Source organism: Bombus impatiens, unplaced genomic scaffold (assembly GCF_000188095.3).
Source record: "Bombus impatiens unplaced genomic scaffold, BIMP_2.2 scf_0217, whole genome shotgun sequence".
Classification (NCBI taxonomy): Eukaryota; Metazoa; Arthropoda; class Insecta; order Hymenoptera; family Apidae; genus Bombus; species Bombus impatiens.
In genome coordinates, this window is record NT_176636.1 from 1,360,831 (window position 1) to 1,375,512 (window position 14,682).

The window sequence follows — 14,682 nt, forward strand, 5'->3', positions numbered from 1 at the left end:
TGTATTTATTATGTTTATTAAAATTATTTATTTTACTTGTGTATTTTTTATAGAGTGTATTTCATTCTATAAAGTTGCATTGATTATTTGGATATTTATTATCAACAACGCTTTAGTCTTGTTCCTGTTAGCGATTTTAATTTCAGATGAATTATTAATTGTTCTTTTAATTGTTCACTTGTATTGTTTTATTTTGTGGACATAAGTTCGTTGTTAATTGTATCACAAAATAACTACAGTTTTTAGTTCGTTGATGTAATCGATGTTATTTCGAAATAATCGATTGTTAGATCGATTATTGATAGTTATAGGAAATTAGCGGCAAATGAATCACAATGAGAGAGCTGTTTCGAAAGTTCGTAAAATCACGTCACTTTGTTATTTCTTCCGTATTCACAATTAGCTGTACATATTGAATTAAAAAAAATTATTTATAACAAAAGATTAGGATATCTTTTCCTTTCTTTAATAAAATAGTTTCACTACAAACACTGTACGCTTCAGTTCGATGGAATTTAAAACACAAGTATTCGACACTTGCAAAAAATTAAAACCTTGTCACATTTAATTTAAATTAACAAATAAATTTGAAATTATAGTTTCAGAGATGGCGTTGATGTTCGTAGTTAATCCAATAGTCTACAATCAACATCGAGATTCTTTCTATCGAAGAACATAAGACGAAGTGAGCTGTTGTGAAATTCGAAGGAAACTCCGTGACAGCGAAGGTCCTGCAGCGCCATCGTCGGTAGTTGACCAAAACATTTTCACATCCCTTATGAAATTTAAATTTTTTACACTGTTTTTTACTACCACAAAACACCAATATAAGTATCAATTCAAAACTTATTCAAGTAAATTAATCTTCTTTGATCTTTCCTAGATACAGTAGTCTCGATCAAACAAAGTCATGTTTCATCTAATTAAAACTTTGATACGTTATAATAATTTGATCACTTTCGTTATCATTTGTAGCGGAAAATTGAATTCCATTGCATCTTATGCTCAACAATAAGAATCAGCTGTATATCATCGTAAGTAAGTTTTACAAACTTGAGGATTTTACTGTCGATATAATCTTTTTTCATATTTTAGATTTGTATATCATTATTTTAAAATGTTTTGTTTTTTTTTAAATAGGGATTACTGTATAAACCACCATCGAAATTTTGAACCAACAACTTCACATAACAAAGTTCTTCGCTAGACACGATTAAACTTTCACAACACGCAATTTTTTTCCAAATGTTATTGAAGCTGGGTATTAGTTGTTAAGTATTATAATTTGAGGAGAATAGACGTATTACATACAGGAAGCAGCGATGGTTGAGAAGGAAGAAAAGAAAACAGCCCGCTGGACGTAAAATCGAGTGTATCTAGGACGTTGGAGTACAATGCTGGAAGCACGTAGTGGAACTGAGCTGGAGTTAAAGCCAGAACGTTCATCGGAGTGGAAGCGGAAGACGGGCCCCAAACGCAGGCCCACGCGTGCGTATCCAACCCTGTCTCCTCTGTTGGCTATCCTTATTATTCGAGCGTGTTATCATTATGCCATGCTACGGCGAGTTTAGCCGCCCATTTGTTCTATATACTTTTTATTTTTGTGCTTAGCCAGGGAGAAACACCATTACCGCGCCCCCTCCAATTTCCAACCCAACCCCCAAACTTGTCTCCACAAAGTTTCAAGAGAAAGCTCCTTACAGATCATTACAAGTCTATACTAAACGTAATTTAACTACCGAGGCCCTTTTGCACAATCATTTATCAATTAATAATATTAGTACGTTGGAAAGTTGTAAGTTGTGGGTTATAGACTTCTTTTTCGAAATTTTACAATTTTACATCAAATAGGATAATTAGATATTGATATTTGTTTATTTCATTAGCTTTATTATCAAACTTGTTACTACAAGAGAGCCTATTAATTTGTAACTTGTAAACCTTTATTAATAACATTAATTTGATTATGCAAGGAGGGTTGGCAAACAATTTGATAAGTTTTAAGGAAGAGGAAATGCACGTATTTTAATGCATTATTACATTTTAAGTTCATATATCCTAAATTAATGGAAAGAAATAGCTATGTTCCTATTAATGTGTTCTATGAATTATGATAAATTACCGACAGAGACGCGCGTTACTTTCTATTCCCAATGCGACCGTCGAAACTCAGTAAAGGGAATCATATTGCGCGGAATTTTCGTTCGCGAGATAATTTATAATTACTACTAACAAGTTTAACTATGTAGCAATAAATACCGTGACTGATAAATCGATAGTTTAATACAGAGTGAAAGCAGTTTTGCGGGAAACCGATGAATCGCCTGTTCATAGACGCACGAATTAATAACTGCGTTAATGAGCTGTTAATAGATCTAATCAATTGCTTATCCATTTAATCGATATAACGAGCTTATGGCAATAAATAGAATTTAGAAATATCGTAAGAATTAGTCTGAGCTGTTGCATTAATCGTGACTATTCAAGGTTGTTTTTGTATTCTTGGGAAAATGAGATTTCCCCTATGGGAAAATACACTCCCTGCGTTTCTGAAGGAAGTGCTTTTCATGGCTATGAATGGAAGTACGTGCACGTATCCTTACAACAAAGTACACGCTACGTTTGACGTAGTTCTGCATTATTTATTAGTCTAGAGTATGTTTGAGTTATAATTGAGCTATTTATTGATATTTTAAAAAAGAATAATTCAATTTATCCTTTGTTAGACTTATTCAAAAGTAAAGTTGATGTCGGACGCTCCTATATATACGTATATAGTCATCATACGCACGCTTAAAGAATGTTGATTATCTACTTGTGATAACATTTGTCTCTGATGAATATCCCAATAGCATATTTCCAATCTTGCTTTAAATGATATATTAATCCATTTAGTAATCTTTAAACCTTATATTAGAAAAGAAAGCATTCTTTAGGTAGCTGCTATCTATCGCTATCTAAAACTATTCATGATAACGTTTATCTCTGACCTATGTTCCCAATATTATATCACCAATCTTGGTCTGAATAATATCTCTGGAGTCACTTATCATTTTCTGGAAACTTATATAATTCAACGATTACAACATTACTTAGTTTAATTAGAAGTGAAATATTCATGCAATTTTCGAACGATCTGTGTAATTTTGAGAAATGCAAATCAAGTTGAGGTATATTAACTCACCTGTATATAGTTTTATAAATTATAATTATCAATACATTCATAAAATTCCCAAAGACTCTAAAAATTATATATTATAATAAATATTTTGAAAAAGAAAAGAACATAAAAATATGAATAAGAAAGAAACGAGTTCTAATATATTTCATTTTCAGGTATATAAAAATATCTATACGTGGAGAATTTTAAATTATAATTATTAGTAAACTCATAAAATTTTCAAAAACTCTAAAAATTCTACTATACTAAGGATTTCGAGAAAGAAAAAATGCAAAACTATGAATCAGAAAAAAGGAGTACAACGTGTTTCATTACGAGATACAAGATCGATTGATCGATGTATCGCAGAAACCGCTTACCCAGTCGTGACTAACCTCAGAGCTGTTGTGAACAATGGCGACGTTTCGACGAAAGTGACATTCTGACGAACAAATGTGTTTTTACACTTTAACGTTAATCTTCTTTTGTAGATATTAATTACGCTCGTTAGCTGGTAAACCGGCGGGGATACGTGTTTTAGAATGGCTTTGAACGCAAACGCGTTGTCCAGTGACATAAGCCGAAGAAATCCACAGGATGAGTACGAGCTCATTCAGAGGATAGGCAGCGGAACGTACGGAGATGTTTACAAGGTTCATACGCTCATACATTTTTTATATTCGCCATTGTACACGTTATGTTTACATACTATTCAATTTTTTATCGCAGGCCAAAAGACTTTCCATGAATGACCTAGCTGCAATTAAGGTTATCAAGTTGGAACCAGGTATGTCCTTCCAGTTTTTTAAACTGTTTTTTCTAACCACTTAAGTTTTAATTCACTAAAGATTTTCCAGAATTAACATTGATATGAGTGATCAATTGCATTCTTGATCTATTTCTATGATTAAGTAAAAGTTGATTAACTGAGATTTCAAACTGCTTCTTTATATTGCTTTTTGTAATCAAGTTACTATTAGTCAAACAATGATTGATCTACATCTTGCACCATTCTTTTCAACTTTCCTTTTTGTGTATTTTTAACTTTTCAGTAAAGAATATATATTTGAGTAAAAGCTTGCAAGCTTATATCTTTATTTTTTTTATAACAATATATAAAAAGCTCATGAATATATATTAACATATCTTTTCTCATTGATTGTATTTGTAAATTGTATTTGTTAATTTATTCATGATTATTTATTTTATATCTATACACAAATAAAATACATTTTAATTTAATGTTCAATAATTTTAGTTTAACGTTAATGTTTAATTTAATGTTATTAATATGATGTTTCTTTAATGTACCATTTAAACTTCGTATCATATTTTTAAGGTATCTAATTTTATACACACAGTAGTGTATTGAATGTTTTTATTGATAAATATAACAAGACTGCAAAGAATGAATAAAAATTTATGTGATATGATATACATATTATTTAAATGTTTTAGGGGATGATTTTGCAATAATTCAACAAGAAATTTTAATGATGAAAGATTGCAGACATCCTAACATTATTGCCTATTATGGAAGTTACTTGAGAAGGGATAAATTATGGATTTGTATGGAATATTGTGGAGGTGGTTCCTTGCAGGATATATATCACAGTATGTATTTTATTATTACCCTTCTGTAATATTTTAATTTCTAATTAACATATAAAAAGGAAGTATTTATGTTGAAAGCACATTCCTGGGATATGTTGAAGTATTAAAAAGTATTTTAATATTATAGTTACTGGACCATTATCAGAAATACAAATAGCATACATGTGTCGAGAAACCCTTTTGGGATTGGCTTATTTGCATAGCATGGGAAAAATGCATCGTGATATTAAAGGTGCCAATATATTACTGACTGAAGCTGGTGATGTCAAACTAGCTGACTTTGGTGTGTCAGCACAGATTACCGCAACTATTAACAAGAGAAAAAGCTTTATTGGCACTCCCTACTGGATGGCACCTGAGGTATCTTGATACTCTCAAATATTTTTATAGAGACCTTTTAGAAGTCTATACTTTAAACTTCTGTAGGTTGCAGCTGTAGAAAGGAAGGGTGGTTATAATCAACTTTGTGATATTTGGGCTTGTGGTATTACTGCAATAGAATTAGCTGAATTGCAACCACCTATGTTTGATTTACATCCAATGAGAGCTCTTTTTCTCATGTCCAAATCTGGCTTTAAACCACCTACGTTAAAGGATCGTGACAAATGGAGTCCAACATTCCATAATTTCGTGAAAGTTGCTCTAACTAAAAATCCCAAAAAACGACCGACCGCCGAAAAATTACTGCAGGTTATTTTCTTCTTTAGAATATGTATAATATACATTGAAATCGTCCCCAAATTTTATAGAAAATATTTTGAATAGAAACTTTCGTTTCAGCACGCATTTTTTCAAGGAGAAATGAGTAAACGTTTAGCTCTAGAATTGTTGCAGAAAGTATCGAATCCTAGTCATATGTTCACTGATTTAGAAGCAGATGAAGATGGAGCTGTACCTAATGTTCCGCAGAGGATAGCATCGCGTCACACTGCGAGACCTAGACCAAAAAGTCCTATACCACAATTAGACACTGATGGTAAACACAAGTATATTCAAGTATATATTCTACCTTTTTTGCAAATACGAATTACATACGTATTACAGACCAAATTAATCTTGATGGAACGTTACAAAGAGACGCGATTTCTCCTTCTGTGGATGCTACCCCATCTTGGGATATCATGGATATTATGAATAACGTCAAGGTGATTTCACACTTTATAAAAAATATTTTTTATATTATTTCCTATATTATATAATAAGATATTTAAAATAATATTTCTATGTTTAACTATTTAGTCTGTTCATAACTGTGATGTTCATCCAGATTGTGGTATCGGGTCAGCGTTTGAAGACGTTCAGGAAAAGTAAGCATATTTAAAATAAATCTATTTAATTATGTAAATCGATATGTGGTCCTGGAAAATTCAGGGAGGGGATGCTTTAAGATCCTTCCACTAATATGGTAATTGCTGTTTTGATTTCCTGTCTTTTAAACAGGATAATAATTAACGATTACTATCTAATTAATTAAGATTTTATATAAATTTTAATCTCGTTACATAGTTAAGAACTGTTTAAAGCAAAACAGCAATTTTGATCTAACAAAGGTCGAGATGCATATGGCACGTTTGCTTCCGCTTTGTATACAGCGCATCGACCATTAATGGTGACGAGCGAAAAGTAAATTTGTAAATTTAACGCTTCCAAAGATCTAACAACCCAATATTATTTTTGAAAGATACTTCAGATCTTTTTTTTAGCTTATTGCAATTATTTGCATAATTCTTATTCCTTGTGTCATGTAAAAAATTAATGGAAACAATTTATGATGTTTTGATTGCCTTATATTAATGATTCTGTAGTCTTCCTAGACATGATATAGTTTATCTTTGTATCAGTACTGTTGCCGCTAACGTTACAACAGATACAACAGATAGTAAAGAATCGCATCAAGGCAATACAGACACAGAGATATTTCATATGAGTTTAAGGTAATGAAATACAGGTAGTTTGGTGTGAAGATATGATACAATTTTGAATTGTTACCTAAGAAAATTTGACATTAATATTATTCCAGATATATAAATATGTTAAAACTACAAGCAAGATGGAATGACATTTTTATTTAATTTAAAGTATATATATTATGATTTTTAAAGTAGACTTGCATGCCATTTTAATTATTGATATAGAAAGTGACTAAAAATCTAAGGCATGAAGCTAGTGATTATAGATTTTTTCTTTATATATATATATATTTTTTTTTTCGTAGATACTATAGTTTATAAATAATTAATATTTTTGTTTATTTATATTCTACAAATGATTGATTTTTTTAAATAGTACATACTACATACAAAGTATGCATGTGATGACTGGTGTATAAATTAGTTTAAGTAGTGCATGATTGAAATGAAAGTTCAAAAAAGTCTTGATGTATTCACTAGTACTGTTACGTAAGTATTATTATCACACTTGTGTATTTTATTTTTATATAAAGATCTTTTTGTCTTGTTAAATTTATTTCCATATCTTTCATAAAAAACATCATTTTAAAGACTGATATTTTGTATATGTTTCCATAATATTTTATGCATTCAATAATTGATGAATGATGAATAGAAAATAATATGATTTAATGAGACACAATAAAATTTGGCATGTTTATATACATATATTTTATTCAAATTTGAAATTTATAATCTAATTGTTATTATTATAAATCCTAATCTTGAATTAGTATAGTATCTTGAAATTATTGTTACATTATCCTTATATTACGTCTGATCCTTATCCGAATTTCTCGGCTCATTTTAATTCTCATAGCTTTAATTTCTCTGATCAGTTTGTAATTTTAATAATTTCTCCCAACAGGAGTCTATTGCAGTACATTGATGAGGAGTTGTTGCTAAGGTATTGGCAGGTAACCCTTTTCCCTTGCACCTTGCACCTGGCACATATATTTCCTAATGCCTTGTATTAAAATCTTCTAGTTTTTCAGCAGCTTCTTACTAACTTATTAAGATTTACTTAACGATTTTTTGTTTAATATCTTTTCTTTTGCATTTTATTTAATGCATCAAAATTGATTAAAGCTATTTTGCATTATGCATTTCTTTGATTCTTCCTATTAGTCACCTTTTATTTATATTCCCTGTACAACTTCCTATAGATATAAATATAACTCAATACATGTATGTAAATATGGTAACTTTGGAGTCTATACTTTGAAAGTATGGCTCTTTAGCAATAGATGTTTTTAATGTTGTTTATTGCATGCAACTTCTTTCTTTCCTTTTTTTTTTTAGAATTAATTTTTACAACTGTTAACCATATTGGTGGTGGAAGTTTATATATCTGTTACAGAGAGATTAAGATTTTGAACATATGTTTCAACTATATTTTTGTAATTTAGTGATGATAAGGAATCAGCTGTGATAAAAGCAAATGAAATGGTATCTAATTAATTGGTTGTGCTAATAAATGTTACTACATGATATGCCTTATTTATGATTAAACATAGTCATGTATATTATTTTGACTGAGAACCATTACCCATATATTCCCCATAAAATATAAGTGAATCACTTTATGTATAAAAAAGTAATTATATGAATACATAGACAAAGAGTTCTACAGGATTAATAACAAAAAGAATGTGTAATCGTTTTATAGTATATGATTATAGTTTCATGTGTGCAGGGGGAATGCAATGTCGATGGTTGGTGGGCATTGCGACCAGCTATATTCCCTGCAGTAAGTAAACGATAAAATGTAATAGTAGGCTGTTTCATCTATTTGTTGTACATACAGTTCGGTTGTTTTTGTTAGTTTTAGCTGAAAGTAATAATTGCCTTTTACTTAGTACAAATTGTTTATGATAATTGTTTAAGTTTAGTTTTAAATAATTCATTGATACATTTTATTTGTAGCAATTACATAGGATGCTACAAAATTAAATGTACATAAAATTCATGGGAAGTCAGATATTTTAAAGAGAACCCATATATAATTTTGAAATAGTATTATTTTAAAGTCTTTTCCCTAATGATTGATTTATTCATTGATAATCATTGTATTAATAAATTCAGTTGTACATTTGCTTAAACATATCATTTTTTCTAAGCACCAATTCTTATAAGACACACTATATTCTTCCAAAAACACCTACCAGTGCTTATTAAATAATTACTAACAATCACTAAATATGATAACAAATGCTTTAATACTCCATGATTTTGTATATGTTGATTTTACCTTCTAACATTTTTTCATTGCATTTTCTCGATTTCATAAACAATGCTATGTTTCTTTCAAATTCTTGACTAATTATTATTATTAATACATATTTCTCAATTATTTTTTAAAGATTATTTATAATTTACTAACAACAAAGTAGCATTTGTTTTTAAAAAAGAAAATTTCTAATACACTTGTCTTCATTGATATATAATATTTCTTAACAATTGCTGGTCTATTTATTTTCCAGAGCTACCCTTCCTCTTGGAGAGTCATCAAATGATTGTGAAGTACATTGTCCATATTATAATATGTCAGGTAAGCACATATTCTTATAATTATTTTCTACTAAATTATGCAGCCATTTTATTAATATAAAATACTGCATGAGAGATGCATATTAATCTTTGCTAATTATTTCTTATAAATCTGTAAAACTCAAGACCAATTGAATTAAAATGGCAAAAGTGTATTAGTTTCAAGTTACACATCAAAGTAGTTTGATAGTATTAAGTGATTTGAAAATACTGAAAGTTGAAAAGTATCAAGACAATAGTATAAAAAGTAGATTCGTTGCTTAGGATCGCAAGCAAGTCCCAGGCGCCACAGCTCTGTGGATGAGTTGTATGGTCTAGTGAACAGTGCTCAGTCCTTAGCTGCTGTCAATGGGCAACGTCAACGATCCCTTTCTGACAGTGGTCCTAGAGAAGAAACTCTCCAATCAAATGGTAGAAAAGCACCCTAATTCTTAATTTAAAACTATAGGTTACAATTTTTTTCCTAAGAGGGCTCCTTAATATGAATTTCTATAATTCTACCCCCACTACTAGCATGCTTCTAAAATTCGTTTCTCTTTTTCTAAAATAATTATATTATCAATTTCAGTACATTAAAAATAGTTCGTTTAATCATTAAACCAATTTTTTGTAGGTCAAAATGAGATGCCGGATGAAGGAGACAGAGAAAGTATGAGCCCAGATTTATTATCTGATACTCCTCCTGTTCCTCCAAGAAGAAGGGACAGAAAACGCCATACACCTCCTAGACCGATCAGCAATGGACTGCCACCAACACCCAAGGTTCATATGGGTGCATGTTTCTCGAAAGTTAGTTTAGTCTATCTATCTTTATCTCATTCCAATTAATCATAAAAAGTAATAATCTAATTCGTATCTGGAAAAATATTGGAATCTTTGTATAGGTATTTAATGGATGTCCGTTAAGAATACATTGTACCGCAAGCTGGATTCATCCAGATACGAGAGATCAGCATTTATTAATCGCGGCAGAGGAGGGGATTTATAATTTAAATTTAAATGAACTTCATGAAACTGCAATAGATCAATTGTATCCCAGACGTACGATTTGGATGTATGTCATTAAAGATGTTCTCATGTCTTTATCGGGTAAGATATTAATAATATAAGGTATCATTTTGTAATTATTATATACACAGTACTGATCTTAAATTGTAGGAAAAACTCCACAATTGTATAGACACGATTTATTAGCGATGCAAAGCAAGCAGACTCACAGGTTTTCATTGCATATGAACAAAATATCTGAGAGATTAGTACCTAGGAAGTTTGCCCTAACTACTAAGGTACCAGACACAAAAGGCTGTACCAAGTGTTGTGTAGGAAGAAATCCATATAACGGGTAAGTGAATAAATATTAAATTTTTTCTTTTATGTAATGCATTAATCAATAAAATATTTAACACAGGTATAAATATTTATGTGGTGCAATGCCGACCGGAATATTTTTAATGCAATGGTACGATCCTCTTAATAAGTTTATGCTGTTAAAACATTTCGAGTGTACACTACCGACACCGTTAAACGTATTTGAAATTATAATTACACCCGAAATGGAATACCCGATGGTGTGCGTGTCTGTGAAACAACCATATCAGCAAAATAAATTGAAGTTGGATTTAATTAATATGAACTCGGGGGCAAGTTGGTTTCACAGTGATGAATTGGAAGATATGGATGGTTCTGGTATATTTCTCTTTGTTATTACGTACTAATTAAGTTTAAAAAGTATACTTGTTATTATTTTCTTCCATTTTTACAGCCACTGTGATACCAAGAAGGGAAAACCTTCATGTTATTAATGTTACACAGTTAGAGAAAAACGCAATATTAGTCTGTTATGATAGTAAGTAAAAATGGATCCTTGTATAATATTGTTTGAAGATCTATAATTTATTTACACTTCCGTTTTATAGATGTAGTGAAAGTGGTAACACTACAAGGAAAACCTAGGTCGAGCAGGAAGCATATGTCAGAGTTACACTTTAACTTTCAAATTGAATCCATTAGTAAGTTTCTATGTCTTTTATTAGTAACGTTTTTACTTTGTTATATTTGTAATAAGTTTTTTCATAATCATTTTGTTGCTTTCAGTTTGCTTACCTGATAGTGTACTAGCATTCCACAAACATGGCATGCAAGGTAGAAGTTTCAAGAATGGCGAAGTTACTCAAGAAATCAGTGATCCGAGTAGGACGTACAGACTACTTGGGTCGGATAAGTATGTGCTTGTTGTACAGTAATAAATTTTTATACATTTTAAACTTAAATGTTTTAAAATTTTAAAAATTTGAAGGTTTAAAAATGTAAGATTTAAACGTTTGGAATGAAGTAATAAATTTTAATTTTTTTTTTTTCGATAGAGTTGTGATGCTGGAGAGCCATTTGGTTCAATCAGGTACACTGACTGAATCCGAAGGCGCGGATTTGTATATACTTGCTGGACACGAAGCCAGTTACTAAATTATCTTCCAACTATAAATGTGCAGACATATAATGTATCGCAAGTGACTTGTGATTCCCACTGACTGCGTGTAAAGTAAAATGTGACTCAGAGGCAGTGGTCGATGTTGGTAAGAGAATTGTTAATTATCCTGTTTTAAAGTGCATATGGATAAGATCAATGTACATTAATGTACACACATGCAAACACGTCATTCGTCACTGTTGTCCATATAGTCATTGCTGCATAGACTGGTTATTTGCCGAGAGAAAAAAAGAAACTTTTTAACGAAGACGTATTTAGAATTAGTGGTCTTCGAGGTCTGAATGAAGATCACGGTGGAACAGATTATTAGAAAGAAGCACGATATATTTAAAGTAATATGTAAATTTGCCCTTATGCCTGGCAAAATAAAGCTTATACCAATCGGAACTTCTCCCAAGAAACATGTGTGCGATCGCGAAATTGAATATTCGCGATCGACTTTTCTCGACATTCGTTATTATAGTAAATGTCTAGTAAATGATAGACGCGAAACTTGATTTTAAGCAATTTTTTCCATTTTTTTAATTCATCTTCTTACATTCATGGATCTTGAACAATGCGAACCGCGCATATATAACGATATTTACTTGTAGATACACGGATACTTATATTTTTAGAATAATTTTTAGATAATATAAAAGATCTTCACAATATTGGAAATAAATTAATTGTATAATCGTAAACATCTCGTCTAAACTTTGTACGAGCCATAGAAGATATTTGCCAAAGGTAGTTTAAGTAGATTAATATATTCGATCAAGTAAAACAGAAAGCAACAAAGACAACGATTTAAATACAAATTAATTATCGTGTATAAAAGTATATCTATTAAACGTCAGTCCCAAATATATATTTTTCTTGCATGAATAGAGGAAAAAAGAAAAAAAGGACAAAATATAAAATTGAAACCCATATATTCGATACAATATAATGTCCTGTTCTTTTGTATAAGTTTTACTTTGGTAGGCATCGGGCCTTTGCATCAAAGTTATTTTAATAAGACATTGCGTTCATCAGTGTCTCTAATTTTGGATGATTGTACTATGAATATACAGTAGAAATTGCAAATAGTTTATGATGGGGCAATCATAAATTATTTATTTTAAGAAGTATATATGAAAATGGTCTTAATGATTAATTCATCTGAAACAATCATTTTTAGTAGGTATCATAAACGATTTAAATTGTATGCACCATGGAATGCTTTATGTTGTATAATTAATTGTCAAGCTCTAATATTGATAATTAGCGGTTTAAAAAAGGAATTAAGGTCGAAATTCCTGCTCCATAATTTTCTTCTGAAATATCACTTTAGTGGATATATATTATAAATATTCGAAACAATTTCTTCGTATTGTACATGAATTCAAAGTTTAGGAGCACGGTGTGTCTATATATATTATATATAAATTTCAATTAACGTCTTACTTCTTCAAGATAATGGACATTAAGTGCATTTTGCGTGATGGGTATTAAGACTGGGAGAAACGCGATTTCTCATTTGCGAAAGACTTTCTTAACACGTGAACTGTGTATCCAGGAGGAAGAGTGCTGGATGAAATAGAGCTTAAGGATCAATGCAAATGTTAAACGCTGAGTATTTATTTCCGCTTCTTAAAATTAATTTTCGTTTAACATTTGAGATTTTTTTATATCATCTGATATATACAACATAATATTTTACAAATATGTAAAATTTGATTTGCATCAGTGATTTAATTAATATTAGTATCAGTTGATACCATGTGATATTTCTATGGTGTCTTTGTACGATAAATACAGAGATGAATAACGTAGTTTGTATTTGTAATGATCAATTACTTAAAATATTCAGAACAATACAATTATTATTTATTTATAGATTAGTAGACATTTTATTTGCATTCGAGATTATTTTTAATGATATTCAATTAGTTCTTTTTTCGGCATATGGTAGTATAAAATAAATGTTTAAACGACCAATCTAAATGCATCTTTTTACGAGTAGAAAATTTTACATCTTTGCACGTAATAAATAATATTAAATAAAAGACAAATTAGAATTAAAAAATTTATTCTTGTTCTTTCCAAAATTTAAGTTTCTCAGTATTGCACGTTAAATATTAAATAAGAAAACAGAAAAGAAAATCAATTTAGAAACTGCAATTTGCATGTTGCAGAGAATAATAGATCTCACTTCAAGCGTTATTTTAAAACTTATAGTTTTTATGAAAAAGCTCATAAAAAAAGATGGTCAGTTATTAGTAATATTTAAACAAATAAAATATTTCATAATAAAGATTTTAGTAATTACTATTGCTTATTGCAAATTTAAGTAGTTAAATAAAATTAAAGTATTGAAAAAAATTATGAATATTTTTTACATAGTTTAAATTTTATTAGGATAGTGATTTATATTTTAGTATTTTAGTATTATTATCACAGAATATAATACTATTTATATTGAATATAATTTGGCCAGGTATGCTAATAAAATAATGTAATGAGGCCATTAAGAATCGATTGATCGATGAAATATTTTAAAAATACTTAAATTCAACAATGTCTTTTAAATGCCATTTAGTAGATTTTGCGAGTATCTGGCACTTTTCCATCCATGTCGATAGCTTGCAAACCAAAGTAATTGATTTGCAGTGGCAAGAATGAAATGTAAATTGAGCTAGGAAGGATTGACAGAGTAAAATTATCTTGGAAATGTTGAAATATTTTGGTATTTTATATGAAGATTCACTGTGTAAATAGAAAGTAGGATTACTAAAGAAAGTATTATGCTATGAAAAATTTACTATAATAATGTCATTATAGTAAATAATATGTGACTGCTTATTGTTTGTGGTAAATAATTATGTTATATGAATGTTGTATCTATTACTAACAGCATAAGTGGTGTAATTAAATTTTTATCAGAAATTTAATTCTCT

General features: G+C 29.7%; 1 protein-coding gene across 8 annotated transcripts; it reads left to right on the forward strand.

Annotated features, from left to right (window-relative positions):
* Positions 1-3,541: 3,541 nt before the first annotated feature.
* On the forward strand, positions 3,542-13,962 carry LOC100744291 (mitogen-activated protein kinase kinase kinase kinase 5). 8 transcript variants are annotated; one of them, XR_004461392.1, is made up of 22 exons: positions 3,542-3,813; positions 3,890-3,947; positions 4,619-4,774; positions 4,902-5,134; positions 5,201-5,464; positions 5,555-5,750; positions 5,819-5,919; positions 6,014-6,081; positions 6,616-6,708; positions 7,592-7,630; positions 8,420-8,473; positions 9,207-9,274; positions 9,538-9,684; positions 9,887-10,062; positions 10,158-10,362; positions 10,432-10,615; positions 10,682-10,959; positions 11,036-11,119; positions 11,190-11,282; positions 11,368-11,494; positions 11,637-11,846; positions 11,953-13,962. XR_004461392.1 is itself a non-coding variant. In XM_012383598.3 (21 exons), the coding sequence occupies exons 1-21, from the start codon at positions 3,703-3,705 to the stop codon at positions 11,734-11,736; spliced, it is 2,835 nt and encodes a 944-aa protein (XP_012239021.1). In that variant the 5' UTR covers positions 3,542-3,702; the 3' UTR covers positions 11,737-13,962. The 8 variants fall into 8 exon arrangements, 7 of the variants coding, with proteins under 7 accessions (XP_012239021.1, XP_033175720.1, XP_033175719.1 ...); XM_012383598.3 differs by having other exon boundaries at positions 11,637-13,962; XM_033319829.1 differs by lacking the exon at positions 8,420-8,473 and having other exon boundaries at positions 11,637-13,962.
* Positions 13,963-14,682: the final 720 nt, after the last annotated feature.

Excerpts from the sequence above, each read along its gene's own strand:
- LOC100744291 (XM_012383598.3), top strand. The coding sequence starts at position 3,703 with ATGGCTTTGAACGCAAACGCGTTGTCCAGTGACATAAGCCGAAGAAAT. Across the intron at positions 9,685-9,886 it reads AGAAACTCTCCAATCAAATG|GTCAAAATGAGATGCCGGAT; the intron begins GTAGAAAAGCAC and ends AATTTTTTGTAG. Across the intron at positions 11,120-11,189 it reads AATATTAGTCTGTTATGATA|ATGTAGTGAAAGTGGTAACA; the intron begins GTAAGTAAAAAT and ends TCCGTTTTATAG.